Genomic DNA, 23,117 nt, shown 5'->3' on the forward strand with positions numbered 1-23,117 from the left:
GGCAGAAAAGTTCAGTTTTGCTCATGTCTGATGCAGAACATCATGATGCTGTTTGTACAATTATCTAACAAACCACTGAGGACTTTGCAGTACAGCTGGGTTTATAGTAAGATTAGATTGCCCTCTTTGTTGATAATTAATTGGCTGCATTAAACATTTTTATTTCCTTCCCCTTCATTGTTCTGAAAAACTTTGGGTTCATCTCTCACATGAAATCACAATAAAATGGATCATATTTATGTGATTGTATAAACCTGTGGGAAGGTTCAAAAGTTATTTTTGCAGGTCATCGTTTACTAGTCTCCACCCAAGCAAAAATGGCTTGTTGGACTGCATGCCTGGTGTGGCTCCTTGATTTCAAACTGCCTCTCTAACTGACTTTGGTGCCATTTCCCCCAGAGGCCACGCAAGGAAATTCAAGATGAATGTTATTATTTATATTGCAAACGTCCTAATTCAGATTAAATCCAATTTTATTTCAGTCAATGGATTATGGTTTGACTAACTTTAAGACTGCAAGTGGGTAACTGGCAGCAGTTTAAACAGAAATATGAACAAACTCTTTGAGCCTGATCTCTCTGTTGAACACTAGGTGGCAGCACCGCCCCTCTGATTTCTGCTCACTGTCAGAAAACCATAGAAGGAATTAGAGGAGAAAAAGAAACAGTTGGCTTTCTGTTCACAAACAAGGTTACACATTCATCTTAAAGGTATGTTAAATGACTCTCATCTTTCTTGAACGAAATATATTAAATGACTCTGGCTCTCGCTGGAGCCCTTCTCTGTTTTTAAGCTCGTCTGAGCTGTCAGGAAGAGGAAACAGGCGCTAATAATAGCAGGTTCAGTTGGTATCATTGGCTAAGAGTTAGCTTCTGGCGAGCTAATTGCGTTCAGACTTGCTGTTTTTTTATGTTTCATATGTTTTTTCTGCAAGTAATGCCATATTTAATGAAATAATTTCTAAGTTGGACTCAGAAGAAGCTAATATTACCCATATTTTTGTTCCTGCTTTCTCATGCTAACACCCTGGCTGCTTGCTAACATTCGTCGTTTCAAGAAAAACATCTAGCTTTCAACAGGACTAAGCTGATTTATTGTGTGACAGCCAGGTTACTGTCAGAAAAGTCTGCTTTTAAATTTCTTGTTTCTACTCACGGTTCAGATAAACTCCCGTTGACTGCGTTAGTCTTAAATAAAGCTGTGATATTTATTGTAATTTATGAGGTGTGTTTGTATATGTTCGTGTTAGAGCAAGCTTTATGAGTTTAACTTCCTCAAAGGCCGAACAAATACAGCCATTCATCTGCAAAACATAAGTTACGATGCTTTGCTTTCTCTGATGAATTTCTTCAAAACATTAAGATTTTGCTATTATTCAAAACTATGTAGTTGTGCATTATAAATTATTGACTTTCGTACGTTTAAAAAATCAATAGATACATATCATGCATTACAATCTGTGCACCTTAATAACATTTAAAACAATAGATTACAAAAAGTCTTTCCTTCTACTGTTGTTGTACTCCTGAATAATTAGATTAATATTTAAAAGGGAATATTTGGCATTAAAATGTTCCACAGCTTTGGTTAGTAGAGGGTGAGCTCATTGTGTTTTCTTTTTGCTTTGAGTTTTAATGTACTATTTTATCTTATCTTTTTTTTTTTTACTGTGTCTGTTACTTGGCTTGTGACAAACATTAAATGGCACTCCTAATGGGTTTTATTTTACTTAATGGCCTTTTGATTGGCATCAGAGTGCAGGGGTTGAATAGAGATGAAACTTGGGTAAGACAAAAATAGAAAAACCAAGCAGGATTTTCTGTTTTCATAGTTATGTGCTACCTTGCGTTGGCTTGTAACATTAAATCCAAGTAAAATACATAGAAGTTTGTGGTTGTATTGTGAGTTAAAATGTGAAAAAGCTCAAGAAGTATGAACAGCTTAGCAAGGCACAGTTTCTGCATCTTGATGATGAAACTTTTGTTGGTTAAATAACATTGAATGTTTCTGGCTACTTTAGGAAATAAAACAAGTTAAAAATGTCATTTTTACTAACATAATGCACTGGGAGAAAGTCTGCCACAGATACAGTAACATTTTACAAACTTGTGTTACCTTATATGTGTGTTTATTTGGACTTTAAGGATCTTTTTTTGATTGAAGGAGTTTTTTTGTTTTCTGATCTATTTTCTTTTCAGGTGGCCAATTTCATAATGTTAGCTGTGAGGAACCCCAGTTTCATTTTGATATGAGCAAATGGAGGAAACTCTGCAGCAGATCATGGAGTTAGGACCCTTTTGTCCCCTTTCAATCTGACAACTGTAAGAGACATGGAGAAGGAAGAGATGGATGATGAGGAGGTTTGTGATCGTGGTTTTGTCTCGAAGGACAGTTTTAATCAGCAGCAGGCTGGAGAGAATGATGAGTGCACACAGGAGGATAATACGGCCCACCTCAACTTTCAGGAAACTCCAGTTATTGACCCTGGAACTGGTGACGTAGAGTCATGTGAATCCATGGAAGCTAAAGAGGACACAGAAGAGGTTTCAGAGGGGTTTGAACAAGACTTGGATCATGAGAACCCACAGCTTATAAATCAAGAAGAAGATGAAGCTGCCAAGGAGCAACAGATGAACGGAGAGTCCGGCTGGAGGGCGCTGGGAGGTGGACGGAGGTGCAAGTTGAGGAGCGGCGGCTCTCTGTTCGAGCAGAGCTTTCAGAAAGGCACCATCCCGTCCAGCGGAAGTCGGCACAAGCAGACTCGCAGACGCAACTATCACCACCATCAGCAGAGCCGCGGTCGCAGGCGGACGGGAAAGCAACTTTTCTTTGCTTTCAGAGAGATGCTGTCAGAGTCCCTGAGCGTCTGGTGCATTTCCTGCGTCCACATGCTGATTGAGATTATTGTGACATTAACTCACAACTGTGGAGTGGGAGTGGAAATGGGGGTTTTGAAACTTTACAACTGCGGGAAAAAGATTATTGTTAAGATCACCGATCTGCCTGGAATGAAAGCAGACTTTAGCCGGGTTTTGAAGCAGATGAAATGCGCTGGAGCAGACCTTTTGGACAAAACTGTAAGGACTCTTAAGTGGATAAAGTCATCCGTCTCCTCTTGCTTCAGATTATTCTGCGCTTTAGTAATTTTCAGTTTCCAGTGGGTGAAGGGGTTGCTGCTGCGTGTTGGTGGTGAGCGGGGTAAACGCTATTGGACGGTTTTTCTTGAGTCGCGGGTCTGGAAGAGGCTGGTCTCTGTGCTGGAGAGAGTCCGGAGCTGGTTCAGGAAGTATCGCAACACACCGTCATTGCCATCGTCGCCCGGCAGAGCCGGAAGAGGGGAACCAATTCAGGAACTGGAGCGACTGCTGGCGCTGGCCGAGGTGCCAGAGGGGGAGCTTGACCCCTTCACGGTGCTGGGCGTGGAGGTGCATGCCACTGAGACCGAGCTGAAGAAGGCCTACAGACAGCTGGCTGTCCAGGTGTGTGTGTGGTTAATTTGGAGTCAGGAGCCTTTTTTACCCTTCTTACTTCAATAACCTTGACCTTTGTGCTTTCAGGTCCATCCAGACAAGAACAAACATCCGCGAGCAGGAGAGGCGTTCAAGGTTCTGAGGGCAGCCTGGGATATCGTCAGCAACCCTGAGACACGACGAGAGTATGAGCTGTAAGTAGGAAAAAGTAATCAGACCCCTGAGGAACAACGCACTGTTAGAAAGGACATCTTAGCATGAACATACAATAAATATAGTTTCTTGATTTTAATATTTTTCTTCTTTTGGTTTTGTCATTTGCTCAGGTGACACAGCTGAGTGTTATTTATTACAATTCTCAGCAGCATCACAAACTTTTGTTCATATTATGAACTCTATTAAAAAATACTTTTCTGCTTTCTAGATTTATTTTTCTTTCTGTGACAGGAAGAGCAACACTGAAGCCATTTACTCTGGCTGAGCATAACCAGAGTTTTTTGAGCTTTTCTATCTGTGAAGCTGGAAAGGGGCAGTATTATGTTAAAAGGCTTTTATGAGTTTTACATCATATTATAATGTTATTCCCTCATCAAAAACATACCTGGAGTGTTGCTGTGATTCTTTCATGCATATTTGAGAAGTCCTTTATTCTTCCAGGGCAACTATTCAAGGGTGGATTGATAATACAAAGCACACCTGGAACGACACATCTGCTGAGCTTATCATGCAAACTACTGCTCAGTGCTTCTCCTAACAACGGCTGTAAACGGCTTCAAGAGAAACATTGCTGTGATGATGTGCAGGTGCAGGAGTCATATTTGATATTTATAGCATTTTATAGCAACTGAAGGTAACATAATTACTTGACTGTGCTATAAAATGACACTTTGTGCCTGGAAAATACAATACTCCTTTAAAATATTGTTACTGAGCAAATGGCCTCACAACTGACAGTTTGCCTGCATTTTGAGGAAGTATTATGTGTATTTAAGGTGTCACCTACTTATTTTGACTTATCTTTATGTAAATTGCAGCCTGGGAAAATAGTCTTGCATTCTTAATTGTAATGGACTATATGAAAAAACAGCTGCTAAAAACTGGTGAGATTGTTGACGCAAGATTGGAAAATGCATCCTCTCTTCTAATGAGGCAGATTTTCTCATCAAATAAATTGCTGGACTTTCCAATATATCCTAGACATGCTCCACATGTCTACTGCACTGAGACAGAAACATGCACTGCAGTGAGAGATTTTACAGTGCAGTCAATCTCACTTATTGATTTAGGAGTTTTACGGAAGGCCTCATCGAGTCTGAAGTTCTCTGTTTAGTAAAATCACATTTAAAAAGTACAACATATTTTTTCTCTCTCTTTGGTCACTTCTGCATTTGCTTTCATGGCTGAAGAGAAGACGGCTACAACCAATAGCAAATCTAGCTGCTTGGATATGCTGGTTTGCATCTGCTTTGTGATTCCAGTGCAGAAAAAAGTAAATACGACGTATAAAACAGTTGCCGAATTCAGAGAATGTTAAAATTTTTCCCCTTAGATTTATTTAGTATGTAACTTCTGAATTATCTTGAATCACAAGTTGTGTTTTTCCCACACAGGAAGCGCATGGCAGCAACCGAGCTCTCAAAGTCCATGAACGAGTTTCTCACTAAACTGCAGGATGACCTGAAGGAAGCCATGAACACCATGATGTGCACAAAGTGTGAAGGCAAGCACAAGTACGTTGATGCACATCTGACATCACTGTATCAACCTGAATCCCTGAAGCGTTCAGTGTTACTCATACTGGAGCCGTCATTGTGAACATTGTTCCGCTTCAGTGGTTTTTCCTTCATGACCCGTGTGTGCAGGCGGTTCGAGATGGATCGAGATCCTGCTGAAGCCCGCTTCTGTGCTGAATGCAGCCGTTGCCATAGCGCCGAGGAGGGAGACCTGTGGGCCGAGTCCAGCATGTTGGGCTTACGCATCACGTACTTTGCTTGTATGGAAGGGAAAGTGTATGATATTACAGGTGAACAGCCATTTTTATCAGTTTATTTCTGTCTAAACTCAAGTCTAAGACTTTCAAGATTGTGCTTCATGAGCAATGCATTGCTTCTACCTCGTAAAAGCAATGTCATATTATAAGAACGTCTCTCAGAGTAAATAATCCGTCATCTGATGGTTAACAGCATAAAACATGTGGAAGAAGACGTTCTGCTTAGACGAAACAAAATCTCAACCCTTTGGCAACTAATGCTGAATGTCACCCTAATCACACTACCTCCATCTTGAAATACAGTGGTGGCACCATCATGCTGAGGGAGACTCTCTTCCTCTTGTCAGAGCTGATCGTAAACTCATTGGATTAATTGATCAATAGATTAGTGAAATTATTGTCAACTAATATAGTATTTAACTGGAGTATACAGACTCAAAAAGGCAGGTTGCTGCAAGGAAAACACAATCAGAGTAATTAAACTCTACAAAAAATATATACATTTTGCATAAAAGATAAGAAATAAAAACGAAAAACGTTGTGAATATGTTGAACCCAGAACTCCTCAAGTCGGATAGTTTAAGCTACTCTTTGTTCAAATTCGGCAAAGAAAATCTCTTATTAAGGCCCTTTTGCTATCAAGCTATTAATTGGTTAATCCAAATAATAGTCAACAGATCAGCCCTTTGCTGTATAGACGTGAATTTTAGCAGAAAGGGCTAAAACTCTTTTCACATGTTGATGTTGGAGGTATTTTGTTTAACTGCAAATAAATCCTTTGCTACAAATGATCAAGAACTACTATGTTGTTTCATTTTAGGCAATACATTTTTATTTCCTTATTTAAAAAATAAACAGTTTATTTATTTGGATTTTTAAAAGTATTTCTAATTTAGTATGAAAAAGAATTAAGTGGTAAAATAAAATATTTGCAGAATATGCCATTTGTTAGAATCAGATTAATCACCAGAATAATTGTTTACTAAAATAAGTTAGTTGGAGCCCTAGTTTGAATCAAATTATATTCATGTGATAAAATGGCCCAGTCAAAGTCTAGACTTGAATCCAATGGAGATCATGCAGCAAGACTTAGAACGTTTTCCTTCCACTCTACAGAGATTGACTGCCTGGTGTTAGTTTATCAGTAGGAGACACTGCAGTTTGTGGTTGCAAAAGTGAAAAGTTTATGTGCATCCAGCTTGCTGGGGCTCTTGGCTTTTTTCACATGGCCTTCACAAGCATATTTGCATCCTTAAAAGGAAAAGAAGGAAGTAAAACTATTAAAACCTACAAGCTATTTAAGAAATTTACTCTCATCCACACCCTGTAAGATGTCTGTTGTATCAGAACTGAAGCATAATCGAGTCCACACCAGATCTTTAATCTGAACAGACGACACAAATCCACCCTAAACAGACAAGACTGCTTTGATGTTGTTTGGTTTTTATGCAGCGTTCTGCTCTGCATTAGGTTCTTGTCTGTCCAGAAGATATTTTAACCAAGTTCTTGTAGTTTGTTCAGGTGTAGCTTTAAGAACCTAAGCTGTAATTTCACAGTTTTCACTTTAAAATTTTCCTCATAAACTTGAACACTTAAGAAAGGAGCTGAGGCATTCAGACTGTGAGTGTTTGCAGTTTCTCTGAGTTGTTCATGATTTGACCTCAGGCTGAACTTGATTGGGACGCCCACTTTTGAGGAACGATGATTCTCTTGAACGTCTTCCAGATTATTTTTGAATGGCCTTGTAGCGTTCCCCAGATGGATGCGCAACAATATTTATTTTTCTGAGAAATTTGTTGACGCCTTTTGCCCTAAGACTCTGTTACTCAAACTATCTTCTAAACTGGCTGACGTGTTTTAAACACCTTTATCCACTTAAACCAAAACATTAAGCCAATGTTTTGGTTTAAGTGGCGTCGTATGTCTTGAGTAGTTCTGTATTTATACCTAATTTTAGATTAAAAAGGGTGAACTAAAAGTTTACCTTCACTCTGTTTACTTGTAGATGTTTTTTTAAATGTACATTTTTGTTATTTAAAATGGTAATTGGTAATTAGTTAAAGGTTTTTGTTTTGTTGTTTGGTAAGGTTATGGGTACCAGATAGGTAGAATGGTACCAGCATGCACGAGAAACAGCAGGAAGCGATGAGAATGGATCTTTGTAGTTTGGACATTAAACTTCTTCTGGCTGTGTACAAAATATGCCACAAAGCATCACTAACCTTTAATTTTCCTCCTCGCTGTCACTGAGCTGTTATTCAGCCTTTCTAAAGCTCTTCTGGCCATATTTACAACGATCCCTGATGTATAAAGTCATGTCGGAGTCCTCAGTTTGGGTTTTTTACAATCTTTTCAAATGTACAACAGAATAAAGGAGCCTTTTAGTTAAAGTCAGTGTTTAAATATGTTTTAAATTTATTGAATGCTGATTTGAAAATCAATATGTTGTTTGTTTGCTGTCATGTTTCAGAGTGGGCAGGTTGCCAAAGAATAAGCATTTCCCCCGATACCCACCGCGTCCCGTACCACATCTCGTTTGGTTCAAAGAACAACAGCAGCACCACGCGACACAGGTACGTCCCACCAACGCTGCAGGCGCATCACTAAACTAGAAGACCACCGCTAAGTACATTTATTTCATTGATTTAATTCAAAAAGTACAACTTTTATGCAATACTTAGATTCTTTTTTTTTTTACACGCAGAGTAATATTTTCTAAAGGTTTATTTCTGAACATCGAAGAAGACGCCTTACAAACTATTTTTTCTTTCAAGTTCCATTTAATTTACAGATTAAATGTAAAAACAGTTGACCATAAGATGAAACTACGCTCTCAGGGGTCTGATTTTTAGTCAGTTTTTAATTAATAATACCTGAGGTGACTGCAGTGACAGCTTTAAGCATTAAGTACCAGCTAGTTGTGATAAGACTTGTCTAGCTAAAATAAACCATAATTAATTTAAAGGATGCAATGGCAAAGGGTGTAACTAATTTAGATATGAATTCTATTAAACATTTCAGACTGAGTGATTGGTAGATAACATAGGACGTCAGACTTCCTGTATCTGATGCATAATTTCTGTGATCATCCAAATAAAGTCAACATGTAACCATTATAAAGATGTATTGAGCTTTATAATCATTCCTATCTGCTAGATAGGAATGATTTTCATTGAACTTTGGTTTTATTGCTGGGATCATGTTTTCTCCTTGGCTGCCAAATGTAGGAGTGAGTAATTTTTATTGAGCTGCTGTAACAAGGCTGAAAGTATTTAGAGAGCGAGAGGCAAAGTTGAACTTGTCACAAAAATTCAGACATTTTATCTAGAAACGAGATTGTAGAAGCAAAACATTAAAAATAATCCAACAGGTTTGTCTAATTAAAAACTGTCCTACATTTGTGATTGTGGTGGTAATAAAATGTTTCTGGTCTATTTCCAGTAATGAGAATTTCATAAAAAAAGATGGGCTTTTTTATAGCCAGGTTTAGTGAAGAGGTACGATGAAATCTGCTTTTGATTGGAAGTCACTGAATATGGTTTTATTGAAAATAACAAAACCATTACTTTATATTTTCTGTAAGGGTTTTAAAACACAAAGTAAAAAACCCACATCCTAAATAAAGTGCTGCCTGTGCTGCTTGAACCAAATTTGTGGTATTTTTAAATAGCGATCAATGGCTGATCTCTAAACAGTCCCACTCTGGACTCCTCTGGTCTAAAGATGTTAGATTTTCCTCTTTATTGAATCGTAAACCAACTGAAACCGAGCGATGCACAAAGAAAACCTCAACAAAAGAAATTGATCCATTTCTGATTAAACTGTAAAACTTGATCCAGGAATATAGAACAATTATACACATCACAAAGCATAAATTCAGTTTTTATTCCAAGAGTTCGTTAAAGTTTTAGAAACTGAGGATTCTTTTTAAGTCTGATGTCTTTTTCCCCCTCAGTGCACAACATATGTAAGAAAGTCGACACTTGGTGGCGCTGTATTTCATGTTTTATTCAATAAAAATGGCAACAACAGTTTTGAAAGTGCTCAGGCTCCACGGAAAACCATTTGTTTGTCTAACGTATAAACACAGACAGAGAAACAGTTTTTCTTCCTGAATTAAAGCCCTAAATAATTTCCCTTAGATATAAGATATGGTTGAAATGTAAACATGAACGCAGAAATGTGTTTTCTTGAGGGGCAAAAGTCAGAGGCATTTATTGGGGGGGCAGGATTGCTCACCGTTCTTAAATAATGAATCTTTTCTTTCTGTTTTTTACCCAAGATATTCAGATAGATATAGAATTGTAACATTTTTGTTAGGAGAGGAGTCAAAGTAAACATCTTTAAGTTGTAATAATGAATAATTAACCTGAGCTTCAAACCGCCTTGATGTTTAATTTAGAGAACAAGCTCAACAGTAAGTGGTCGTTTTTATTTTATTTTATTTTTTAAAAGAAATTCACATTTTCTCCCAGATTTATTTCTGTCAGCATAAAGAAACCTCTAATATCAATGTTCTTGTTGGGAACTGTCCCTGCTGCGTGCGGCGTACGGTTTGTTATGACGACAGCACATTGTTGGTCTGCAGCTGTTAATTACAGAGATCACACTTTAAATGTGTGATCAGTTCACTTCCCTTCCTGCTGTAACATGATAGTCATGTATTGAGTTAACTATCCAGTCTGTGTAAAACAGATCCAAAGTAGCATAAAATGTAGAACTGATAAAAAAAAAACATGGAGTCATGAATAAAACAAGTCCTATGTTGGACTTTATTGCATCTCCTTATTATATTGGTGTATTCCAAGGAGTTTTGTTATTATTATTGTTAATTATATTCTCTCTCAGCTTTCTGAAGATCGGGTTTGTGACAAACATTTTCCTAATGTATCAGAGCTGGTTGTTTTATTCTGTATTATGCATGGATGCAAAAAGTGTTTGCTTCAAATCCGCGATTAACGTTGCGGGCTGACAGTCATTATGATTGACAGCTATTATCCACCGCTGCCGTATCTGTTCTCATTAAAATTTACACAATAAAATGATAAATTTGGTTTGTATCCTTGTCTGTGCAGCGGACAGCAACACTTTTTCAATAAATCTTTGTATTTCCTTGAATATAGTTTGAATTTAGGTATTTGTAATTTCTGAACTTACCCAAGACAAAGCTGTCGATGAGAACCAGCAGGAGGCACTAGAGAGCTGAGCAGCCCAGTAGTACCATTTAAATTTGGCACACATTAGTCATATGGAAGATATAATAATGGCAAACCTCATGTGGCACGGCTATTATTCCAAATGAACTTATCGAAGATTGTTTTAATCTTTGTAAAAGTGAAATCAACTAAATAAAAGTGAGATGAGGCTACCGCCTGTCTAGTTTTTGACAAGCTTTACAGGAGCACTGAGGTTGTTTTAACGTCCATCATGGCGGAGTGGGCCGCGTTCTGAAGAGCGTGAAGTCACGGGCAAAGGGTCATTAAAGTTTATGCTTTGGCACGAGCAAAAAGCAGTAATGAACTTCCTGTGTTCCCTTCCAGGAGCCCCTCGGAGCACGCCACCGGTCCTTCAAACCCGGCTGACTTGCAGGACTTCTTCAACAGAATGTTCAAGGGTGGACCGCCGAATGACATGGCTGCCAACGGCGGGGGCTTCTTTCCCTCAGGTCCGCCCCATCACCACCCGCCCGGTGCTGGAGGTGCCCCTTTCTCCCCTCCCCCGGGTCAGACAGGTTTCTACATGCCGGGGGGCCTTCGGCCAGATTCCAGCGAGACGTGGCCCGACGGCGGCAAACCCCCCCGGAGGAGAAAGAAGGTCCGAAAACCCTTCCAGAGGTGAAGTCTGTTTACTCGATGGTGCGTCAAAACCGGGACACGATAAGAAAATGGCCACGTTTGTCTCTCGCCTGCCTGTGGGCGTGCCAAGATCTGAAGAGTGGTTGAGTGTAAAGCTGCAGTCAGATCCGCCAAGCAGAGAGGGACTGGATCACGAAGAGGAACCGGTTGGGTGAATCTCAGTGCTGAAGGCAGAGGAAGTGTCAGTGTCGGTGCTTTATCTGTCATTTCATCCTGTTGTGTTGCTGGTCTCACTCATGACTGTAGCCTTGACAACCGAGATCCCTCTGATGCCGCAATGAAGCATTTTCTTTTTTTGATAATTTCCTGCCAAATCCATTACTGCATGATTTATTCACCTTTTTTTAACGCTTCAGTTTTCTTACTTCTCTTTTGTATCAAGTTAATTTTCCACTTTGGGCTCCGTGCCGAGAGAGAGAGAAACGGCAGATTTGAGGGCGACGCTCATTAAGATTTATAGCTGGGAAATGAAGAAGAGGGCTTGTGCAGCTAAACGTGTCAGTGTTACTGTTGTTGTTATTGCCGCGTGTTTGTCGTTTTCTGCTTCTGGAGCAAAGCCTTGTCCAACCCAAACAGACGGGACGAATCTGAACCACGCTAACGGGTCACGACGACACACAACACGCCCGTTTCGTTGCTCTTGACCTCATGTGGCTCAGGTTGTCGTTACGGTGTCCTGCAGACGTATTTACACCCCTTGAACATTTCTGAATTTCGTTTTATCGCGCTCATAAACTACTAGGTGTTTTACTAGGATTCCATGTGATGAACCAACACAAATAATTTTTTTAATAAGTAAAAAACTCAAAAGTGTGGCGTACAGTTACATTAACACCCCCCCCCCTCCAGTCAAAACACACCACTGCAAAAACACAAAATCTAAGTATTTTTTGTCTAGTTTCTAAAGAAAATATCTTAGTACACTTGAAGTAAGACAAAACTAACTCACAAGTAACTTTACAGCAGGATATAGAGGCTTGTTTAAGTAAATAATTCCTTATTATTGATGAGAAAAGACTAGATCCATTGGCAGTTTATTTAACTTATAACGAGACATTTTTCCCATAAATTAATTTATCTGCCAGTGGAACAAGTACTTTTTCATCAATTATTTACATAAAACAAGCCTCTATATCTTGCTATAAAGTTACTTTTTATTTAGTTTGTCTTATTTCAAGTGCATTAAGATATTTGCTCCAGAAATTAGAACAAAATTACTTGGTTAGATTTTGTTTTTGCAGTGATTTTGCTTCATTTCCAACTTCTAGTCTTTTGAGTGAATCTACCAGCTTTGAACCCAAAGGACAAAATCTAAACTGTGTCTGTAAAAAATCAAATTTCAAGACTTTCCACATGATTTCAATTGGATCTAAGGTGGGACTTTGACTAGGCCATTCTATCACATAGATATGCTTTGTTCTGAGCCAATCCGCTGTTCTTGTCTCTGGATGTTTACGGCCATTTTCCCGGTGGTGGACAGCAGTTTTTCTTACAGAAACATCTATCAGAAAACTAGCCAACGTCTCTGCTCCAGCCAAAGAAGAGCATCCCCATAGCATGATGCTGCCACTACCATGTTATGCAATGGGAATAGTATGTTCAAGGCTTTACTTTTCACCACAAGTATTGTTTTGGATGTAGGTTTAAAAGTTGTGACAAACGTCAAAAGGGACTTCTTTGATCTTCTTATTGCCAGATTTATGCAGTGGGGCTCTTGGCTGCTTTTCAGGTTAATGGTTTCCAGTTGTTGGTTTCTACTGGTGCATTGTGAGAAGTCCAAATCTTGGAATATTGTTTTAGAACCTTTTACAGTCAGCATAACAGGGACTGAAGGCACTTTTTGATATTTATTTGTAAGGAAATAAATAAATTAACACCATTTCGTATTCCAGGAACCCAAATAATAAAAAAAGTGGTTGTAATGTGACAAAATGTCACAAGGTCCAAGGGATGCGAATACTTCTGCAAGGCACTGTATGACAGTCTAATGATTGATAAAATGATTTTTGTTTTAATGCTCCAGATCTCCCAAAAAGAATAGAAAATGTTCAATATTTGGATTCAGTTCTGATATTTTCTATTAGAAACAAGTTTTGAAGCCTCTTATTTGTTTTGCATCAACAGGTTACACACCTGCCACTATGATTACACATTCATTATGAATATTTCTAATGAATAATTGAGGGAATTTTTGTCTAAATCCTGAAGATAAAATGTCTTCAGATGAAAATATTTAGTCTAGCCTCAGAAAGTTCTCCGATTTAAGCAGAGGAACTACTCTGATGCTTTTTGTTCTGACTTAAGCAGCAAGGTTGAAGACAAATGCAACAATAGGATGTGTGCGCTGCTACGTTGTTGATTTGCTCTGTTTTTCTTACGTAGCTGCTAAGATCATTTCTGTTCCAGTTATCTAAATTTTCTCTGGATTTGCCTCCTAAGCTGAAGTTGTTGCATGTTTTTAGCATGTTTTACTCCATGATTACTGCGTCGATGTCCCAGTTCATGTCATGTTCTGCACCTGAATAGTTATTGTGGTTCAGATTTCCACATTACAGGTTCACAGGAAGTCTACCCAGTGCTTACTGGTTATATTAACATTAAAAAAGACAGTTAAGTTCACATGGGCCTTGCCTAGAAATTAATGAATAATTAATGAAACCTTTTTTGTTTTGCCTGTAGCCTTGTAAAAGCAACTTGCTGCATTGTTTACATCTGACTTGAAGATTGTGGGCAGTTATTGAAAAAGGCAACTGTGTGTGGGTGTGTGGGGGTGGGCGTGTGTGTGTGTGAGAGACTGAGGCGCTTGATAAAGGTTATATTTTATATTCATAGGAAGTTTTCTATTGTGTTCATTTTCTCCTTTCTTGGACTTTTGTTTTTGCACACCCGGCGCTGTAATGATGAAAAGCAGCACTGATTTCGATTCAGTGGTTTTGAAGTTAAACCTCCAGCTGCAGGTGAGTGGGTGGTCTTACTCACCGAGCTCGACAGCAGCTCGCTTGCAGATTTTACGTTTGCACAGCCACCGCGCTCTGGAGAAGATGAGTTTTGTTATTGTAACACAGAGTGAACGCCTAAAAGGAGCTGTTGTTGCAGAGGCCTGTTTCTGCAGGAAATCTTTGCTTCTCTGCATCTGCTAAAAAAAAAAATAAAGGTTTTTCCTCACAGAAAGGAAATGTGTGGAATCCGAGGCTCCGTTTATGTAAAGCTATCTCTCCAATGAAGACAAAAATGTTCTAACTACGAGTGAATTTTAGAAATTGATCAGTTAAAGTAACTTGTGACATTTCTACAGCACCACACCCTGCTCTTTAGTTCCCACAGGAACTGCACAGCCTCATCCATGATGATGTTAATTGTCTAGCTTGGTTTTCAACTCTTTGTGATTTGAGAATATGAAGTGCTGCACGTTTAAAGGTAGCAGGTCAGAGTCTGAGGTCTGTGAACGAGTCGACACGTCAGTGTTCTGTTTCCTTTTTGTTTTTAAACAGATTATGCAGAAATATTGCAAAAATATTTGACAATCAGGGGTTTTTTGTATGAAGTTCGGAGGCGAGTTCCCAGTTGGTGAACGGTTTTAAAGTAATAATCTTGGGTTTCTTTCCCCTACCTTCTCTGGTTTTCAAAATAAAGATGATTTCCAAGATGTAATGTTTGCTGTTTTCAACTCATTTTCACCTTGTTCGACATCACACAGAACATTTTATTCAGCAACCATCATGCAGTCGGTCCCTTTTGTCCAACCTGACCTAAAAAAGTAAAAAGTACCTTCACCGTTTTACCTCATTTTCCACTCATCGACCTTTGACCGGCTGTGTTATGCTTGTGAAAACGGGGCAGGGCACCTTTAAATCTCTGCTCCTTACATGGAGATGTTTCAAAAAGATTAACTCCCTGATATCAAGAAGGTAAAAACACACCAGATTCATTGATGTGAATATCTGTAGGAAAGCATATTTCTGTATATTTATATAGCGCCTTGCAGACATTCATTCCCCTTGAAGATTTCCAAATTTTTTGCAGGTTACTAAAACAAGCCTCAAGATTTTGTATAACAGACCAACAAAGTAGTGCATACCTGAATCTCTTAGTTTTGAGTTAAACAGAATATGGAAACTTGGCTTTCATTTTTCCCCATTCATAAAAAAAAGAACACTTAAAAAAAAAAAACATGTTTTCTGTGAATAAATTCATTTAATTTCATTGATATCTTTTATACAAAATGCATGTCTTCAGTACATAGGGTGACTATATGTGAGTAGGATTGTTTCCAACTTCCACATGGCAAGGCACTTAATCCCAAGTTGCCTCCAGATCTCCATATGGACGTATAAACGCGTGTTTGAGTGTGTGAATGGTTGTAATGGTGTAAAGAGATTTGATTTTTCAATACATTTACAATAACTTTAATTCAACACAAAACAACTACATTTTAGACTTCATAATGTTTGCTTGCTTTAGGGATAAATACTGCAAAGCCCATCTGTTTAAGGACTTGTCAGAGTTACTGCACTCTTCATATTATTTAACATAATTCAAAAACATTTTATCTCACATTTAGTTGGCAACACTCCATAGAAATCTGGTTAGAAATTAGTTTATAGCTGAAATATTTCTGCTCACACCCGTCTCCCTCCACTAACATAGAAAAGATAAATATGGCGGTATATTCAAACTTCTCCTCTTGGAGGAACGAGTTTTTTTTTTTTTACCTACAGTTTGCCTCTCAGGGCTCCCATGATGCTGCGGAGCTGAGAAGCGTCTCTGTAGGCCACCAGGCCGCCATGATTGGCCCAGCGGACTGCTCCGGATCGATCAGCGCGAGGCTGGTGATATGTCAGTTCTGTCCTGGGATCCTGTGCTCCGCTCTCTGACTGCTGCAGACTCAAAGCCAAGTCCACCACGCCCCCTCCCAGGGCCCGCAGCAGGGCGTGAGGAGCGCACGAGTCCCACTTAAAGGTGCTGCCCTCTGACAGGACGTAGGCGTCCGCCAGGCCCTGGATGACGCACAGGATCTTGTAGCCGGCTCCAGAAGCGTACATGAGCTTGTCTGGGCCGCACACTGAGGTCAGAGCTTCCTTCACCGACTGCTTCTCGTTGGAGCTCAGCACCACGGACAGGCCTCCCTCAGACCGCTGTCCTGGTCTGGACTCTGAGCAGATGTTCGTGCTGCCGCAGGACACGCCCCAGTAGTGCTTTCCTCTCCAGCTGAGAACAGAGAGGATTGCTTTTAGTCAGCCTGAAAAGCTCAGCGACACAAACGGAGTAAAGTCATAGATTCACATCGGTTATCAAAGAAGACATTTTATGAAAAATTCACATTTTTGTACGTCTATTTGGTTCTCAACTGCTTCTAAAATAGACCTAACGCTAAGAAAACCTAGCCATTATTCTTTGGCAATAAGTTAATGTCTTTTGGTGTCTGGAAAATGTGCCGTTTCAAAAACCGTCTGCGCAGTTACCTAGCAACCCGAGCTGAGCTCCAGCATGTTTGGTCAGCTGGTTTTAATGTGTATGGGCTGTATAATGGCTGCTGGAAAACGCAAATGTTTTGTTGTTGACTTGCCATCCAGAAGCGACTTGCTTCATTCTTACTGGTTGTACAGGAGGCTCCACTTCTGCTTTTCAAAGATGTATGGTTGTACAATTGCACATTTGTTTGAAGCAATTTTCATGTGCGAGTGTAAACATCGAGTTGGGGGGGCGTGGCCAACAGCAGCTTATCTGGATTTAAAGTGACAAGAGGCCTTAAAACGCCTCATTCTGAAAAGAAGCTCAACAGAAGCAGAACTGAGCTGACTAAAATCTCATTCTGAAAATGATTTTGTGCAAAAAATGCGATGAACATGTTTTGTATAGCCTGTAGACATATAAACGTTTCATTGACCATAATCTGCAGAGGATAAAAGCAGCAGCAGGAGAAGAAGGTGATATGAGGACTAAAAACAGTCTTGAAATGTATATTTAAGAAACTAAAGGCAAAGACAAATAAAATAAAAGTATTAGAGCAGGCAAATGTCTAAAAAAAAAATAGGTAGAAGCAAAATAAAAAGTAGTCTCAGGTTGTCACTGTCTGCCATAATTTGTCCCCAATTAATGTATTTTTAATTTCATATCTACTGATGATTTTATTTTCGTTTCCATTTGATTAGAAAGGAAGTGCTCCTTTTTATGTTAAGATGATCTCCCTGCACTTTCCTCTCAATCATTATCTGAAGACGTACATTTGCTCAACAGATGAAACAAAAAGTCATCAACTATGAGGAAGTGTAACAAAGTTTAAAAGTTTTAAATTAACTTAGCATGAAGACAGCTTGAATCATCAAACCTGCTGGACAGGAGTTGGAGAGATTCTGAGTTGCTCAACTCACCCTGTGCCAGCAAGATCTTTGTTGTTGAACGGTTGGTTGATCACGCCCATGACGGGCTCACCTGTGCTCCGCAGGTAAACCCCGATCAGAACCAGCGCACAGTGCAGACCTGAAGGAGACAGGCGGCCCTCTTCCACCACTTCCTCGCGCCCTTCTATGTACTGACTGGTGGCGTCTTCACACATAATGGAGACCATCACAAGCAGCTCTTGTTGGAAGGAGCTAACTTAAGCAGCTGGTGTGTTTTTACCTATGGGGTCAATCCAGACGCCGAGCTCAGAGGGTTTAAGCGGAACCGTGAGTCCGTCTGTGCCCGCCTCGATGGTGGACGGGTCTTGGTGGACGGCCCTAGCCAGCAGAGACGCCGCCGTCTGGTCGCCGTCCAACACGGTGGCCAGGAGCTTTGCGGTCTCCTCCTCTGTGCTGCACACGGTAACAGTCACACTTTCTCCTGGCGAAACAGTGAGGCTTTGATTAATTTACAACCAATGACCTCATGTGTTTACACAGCACACGATGTCACCGTGTGTAAATGTTTGGACAGCAACACGCTGAAGTGCTGGGTGTTTGATCTGCATAAATAATCAGCTCTTTGTGTGTAAAACTGCTGCCAGTCATGTGTAACATTACAAAGGTATTTCAATCATATTTTAGGGCGAGAGAGAAAAAAAGTACTGAAAATAAATGCGTCGCAATCTGCCTTTTTGTTGTTTTTTTTAAAAAAAGGATTTATAAATCTGACAATAAAAACCTTTGGTGACATACCTCCAATGTAAAAACAACATTATTATAAATAGCTAAAGCCTGATGTTCACAAATGCAGAATAAGTCATCCATTTTCCCTCACTCTCTAATTTAAATCCAACATTACTTCTCCAATGATTACTATATTTAGTTTTGCTCAATACCAATATAACAAGGGAATTATTTTATCAGCTTGATCAATATTTCTCTCCAACACTGACCATGTTGTCCTTCAGGCACTTTAGAAATGATTTGGGCTCGACAGCCTCACAAAGTCTTTCATCTGAACCTGGAACCTTCAGGCATTTGGAAATTAAATCCAAGGATGTTGGTGTAAATGTGTAAATTCTCAGTCAACCAAGACAAAAACAAACAAACAAAAAAACAACCTCTAAATGCCTAAATAGAGGGAACTTTTCTCTTCTTTAGTAAAGATGTTTCAACTCTTATCTACAGTTTTGAAGATGAAAATGGCGTGGAAGGATCAGTCTCTCGTAAGCATGACTGTTAAGGACAAGTGAATCGCTGATCCCATTCTTTATTTACACATTACAATACACAATTGTATTGTGTGTCTTTCAATACAATACGTATTAAAAGACGCGTATTGTCTTTCAATATGCGTCAGGAGAAATTACAACACCCACCTGAATGCTGCCTGAACTTCAGGCATTTTTTCCCACCGCTGTGGGAAATTACAGGCAGAGCCGGTTGTCTATAAAGAGGTTTTAAAAATTCAGGTGCGGTGCTGGTCTGTTAGGTCTCCAAGCGACCGCTTTCAAACTAGATTTGAGGATATGCGAGTTTAGAGTAAAAACTCACATCAGAGCTGGAGGTTTTGCTTGCCATTTGTAGTGTGTGGCACATTCAGCAATTATATTATACTATAAATATAATTATGAGCTGCAAACAGGAAAGATGAAAGGCAAACATGACAGAAACAATGATGTACAGTGATAAATAATTACGGGGTGCTGTAGTGGTGCAGGGGCAAAACACCATAAACTCAATATGTGAGTTTATGGCCACACATATTGAGGCCTTAATTCTTGTGGCTGTGGTCGCAGGTTCGATTCCCGACCTGGCGACATTTGCCGCATGTCTTCCCTCTCTCTCTCATTACCCTGTTTTCTGTCGAACTACTTTCAAATAAAAGCCACTAGAGGCAAAAAAAAAAAAAAAAAAAAAAAAAAGAGTAATAAATAATTACCAAGCCCATTTTCAAACTTGTTTGACTCTTCTCCATTAATGAACCCACCCATCTCTGGGAACTGCACAGAAAAAAAGAACATGAGCATAAAAACTCAATCTAGTTCTACAACTATCATTTATGGCTCACCATTCACGCCTTTGTCCTACCTGAGCTCTCACGTCATGCCGGATCATCTCCTGAATCACCACATCGGCGAGTGTTTTGAAGTCCTGCACAAACTTCTTGTTCTTGTCTTCTCCGGTCTTTTCCTGCACCAGGAGCTGAAAGAGAGGAGCCTCTTGTCTGCAGATGCGAGCCACGTTCGCGGCCTTCTCAGCCACCCGCAGCAGCAGCCTCAGCAGGTCGGCCATGTCTGCGCAAGAGAGGCAAAGAATTGTGTGAGAGAGAACAGGAAAAAAGGGATGGAGGAGGTCGCACTCGCACATGATGGGCTAATTATAGCCTGAAAATGAAAACAGGGCACCTCTGAAAAAAAGAAATGAGTGCAGCAGGGGTGTGGCTGCAGAGGTTTGCATGTGACCTAGAAGAGAGGGTTCAAACGTACGCAGCTCACAGTTCAATTCTCAGGAAAATATTTTGAAATTATGCAAAACGTTGCGGCACAGCATTAGATTAGCAGAGAGGCAGATTCTGATTAGAGCAACCATTCATATATAAACACTGCTGTCAAAAGTTTTTAAACCAGCCCTACTTTGTTTCCAAGGAGACATATTTTCTTGTGACCCTTGAAGTGGTGTTAATCTGTAAAGTATGCTTTAAGGTTTTTCTTAGACTTTTGATGTTTCTCTTTCTGTTCTAGAGAAAATATTCATTTAAGTTTACGATCCTTCTGTGTACTCAAGTAATTCAACACTTGGGACAAAACCTAATATCTTAAAGCTTTTAACCTCTTTTTCTGTAAAATGAAACAAACTCACTTAAGTCTCTGTCACCTGTGGAACAACTTGCAATTGTCAGTTTTCCATTTGTTTTAAATTGTACAATAAATCCTTACTTAAGATAAAGCAGCTGACCAAAGTTATTTTAAGAACATAAGTATGTGTTTTTATCCCTCGTTTTTTTGGATCATATTCTTTTTTAAATGCGTTGGTTTGTATTCTATGTGGCTCCAACAAAACTTGTGTGAGAAAAACATGAATGCAGCTTGTCAAGAAAATGATGGCAGACTGTAATGACCAGAATTCGTTTTGAGATAATTGAAACCAGAGGGTTATTTTATTTAATAAAAACCAGATGGTCTGGTTGAGGAGTTCCAGTGGGAGCATTTTTAAGTCTCCACTTTTACATTACCCCCTATTCTGTAGAACAGGGGTATCAAACTCCAGTCCTCAGGGGCCGCTGTCCTGCAGTTTTTAGATGTGCCACAGGTACAAAACACTGGAATGAAATGGCTTAATTGCCTCCTTCTTGTGTAAATCAGTTCTCCAGAGCCTTAATGACCTAATTATTCTACCCAGCTGTGGTGCAGCAGAGGCACATCTAAAAGTTGCAGGGCAGCGGCCCTCGAGGACTGGAGTTTGACACCTGTGCTGCAGAAAATGATGGCCAAGCAGAAAGACTTATGAGCCCACTGGTTCCAGTGACTAGAACCAGTATACCACCATCATTCCAATAAACACCAGGTGAACTAATGAGCGCAGACTGCATACAATTTCACTATACTGAAAAATACAACATCTATTTGAAGGTGATACAGTAGAATATGGCAGCAGCTAACTTTATCAATCAAATGGAAACAGAAACAAACAAAATGACTGAAGATAAACAAGGCCTCAGAATCTGTCAAAAATAGTTTAAAACCTGCTTTTCTGTTACAGTTTTTACTAATGGCAGCTCTACTCTTGCCACCAACCCAAACCAAAGTAAAGTTGAAGAGGTTTTCAAAAACCTTCTTATTTTACCAAATAATATAGTATAAACCCACACTTCACTGCCTAGCTGTGGTTTAAATAAAGGTACATTTGTTACAGAGAAAAACACATCGCTACAATAGTTTTGATAGTCAACAGCAGTGCTGGTAAAAATGTTTAACGATGAAGAGATTCTGGAGAACTGCTGCTGCTTAGGACTCCTTTATCCAGACTGAAACACAAACAGTTACAAAATATAAACAATATACTGATTTTATTAATTCAATTTGTTCCGATCCCAAAATCGTCGTCATTGTTGTCTGCTCAGCTGTACTACTAAAAGCGAGGACGGGGGGCTTAGCTTCGCATTCATGAGAAATGATGTATGACAGGAATTTAAATGAAAGCAAAGTAAAAAAAAAAAAAAAAAAAAAAAAAAAAAGATAAGGTGAATCACTAAAACCTTACCAACGCCAGGTTACAGCCTGCTTTCTATCTCCTTCTCGGTGGCTGCGTTTTCCGGTTTGGCTCAAAATGCTACGAGCTCAGGAGGAGGATGTGGACTTTCAGTCAAATTATTATTTTTAAGCGTTTAATTAACGCTGAGCTCTGCCTGCCTGCTCAGTTTACGTCAGTTTCCAACCGCAGGAAGGGCGGACGCTCCACCCGCGAGCTACGCTGAAACATTCGAGGCGGAGACAGGAGCGTAACGTATGACGTCTGCCACGGTAGCTCCTTTTAAGGCGCAGAACACCGGAAACGTAGCGCGGTGCGTTCAAGTGACAGTTAGATACACCTGTTGAGTCCTTTGTGATGCGTGATTGAGTTGCAGATCAAATGTTTGGGCTGTTTGAGTTTTATAGATGCGATTAGACATTTGCGGAGACATTCTTGAGAAACAGAGGGGCTGGTCATTCTTTCTGTACAAAGCTACCGTAGCTACAAATTTGTCAATTTGTTTGTTTCTATTGTTTTAATAATATTTAGTGGAACAAGCATTCACCTCTTCCTGGTTTACCTCCTTACCCGAGAAGGGCATCAGAAGGGAGAGACGTGCTGCTTAAAAGTTGTTGTTTATGTTTATTTATGTGAACATTTATTGGGGTCAGTTAGTTTTTTTGGTGTTAGATACTGTTAATTTCTTTTTGTCTGATTCTCTGGTGAAAATAAATTATTCAACCCCCCCCAAATTAATACCTCAAACTTCATAATGAACCCAGTAGCTACAATTTCAAAAGTCTGATTAAAATTAATCTGGAGTAGGTATTTCTCTTCCTCCAGTGACCAATAAGATGGAAATTACCAACATTAAATTCTTCTCCCACATGTTGACGCCTTGTAATTCACTGATAAGCAACAGTAATCATACATAAAGACAGATTCATTCAAAAGAAAAAAGGCTGGCAAGTCCAAATTTAACAGCAGATTCTGATTTGATCGTTGCTGCAATCTCTATCTTTCTCTGCAAGGCAGCATAATATATTTTAGCTCTGTAAGTGATGCCACAAACCGGCCACAAGCATCCCCACACAGCTTGCTGCTGAGAGGCACAGAAACCACATATGCAGAGTTAAGTGCTTTTCAAATAAATACTACAAAAGCTTCAATTGTTAATGACCAATGT

At 39.5% G+C, this 23,117-nt stretch overlaps 2 protein-coding genes across 2 annotated transcripts; one reads left to right on the top strand and one right to left on the bottom strand.

Annotated features, from left to right (window-relative positions):
- The first annotated feature begins 609 nt into the window (after positions 1-609).
- dnajc14 (DnaJ (Hsp40) homolog, subfamily C, member 14) lies at positions 610-12,442 on the top strand. The gene is made up of 7 exons (XM_032550518.1): positions 610-710; positions 2,199-3,479; positions 3,558-3,664; positions 5,081-5,200; positions 5,333-5,493; positions 7,931-8,033; positions 11,001-12,442. The coding sequence occupies exons 2-7, from the start codon at positions 2,331-2,333 to the stop codon at positions 11,296-11,298; spliced, it is 1,938 nt and encodes a 645-aa protein (XP_032406409.1). The 5' UTR covers positions 610-710; positions 2,199-2,330; the 3' UTR covers positions 11,299-12,442.
- Positions 12,443-15,494: 3,052 nt separating this feature from the next.
- Positions 15,495-22,163, bottom strand: inpp1 (inositol polyphosphate-1-phosphatase). The gene is made up of 6 exons (XM_032550523.1): positions 21,962-22,163; positions 19,790-19,995; positions 19,641-19,701; positions 17,937-18,137; positions 17,687-17,861; positions 15,495-16,523 (listed from the first exon to the last, which is right to left on the bottom strand). Exons 2-6 carry the CDS (start codon positions 19,991-19,993, stop codon positions 16,028-16,030), a joined length of 1,137 nt encoding a protein of 378 aa, XP_032406414.1. The 5' UTR covers positions 19,994-19,995; positions 21,962-22,163; the 3' UTR covers positions 15,495-16,027.
- Between the last annotated feature and the right edge of the window lie 954 nt (positions 22,164-23,117).

This window comes from Xiphophorus hellerii, chromosome 20, assembly GCF_003331165.1.
Source record: "Xiphophorus hellerii strain 12219 chromosome 20, Xiphophorus_hellerii-4.1, whole genome shotgun sequence".
NCBI classification, from domain to species: domain Eukaryota; kingdom Metazoa; phylum Chordata; class Actinopteri; order Cyprinodontiformes; family Poeciliidae; genus Xiphophorus; species Xiphophorus hellerii.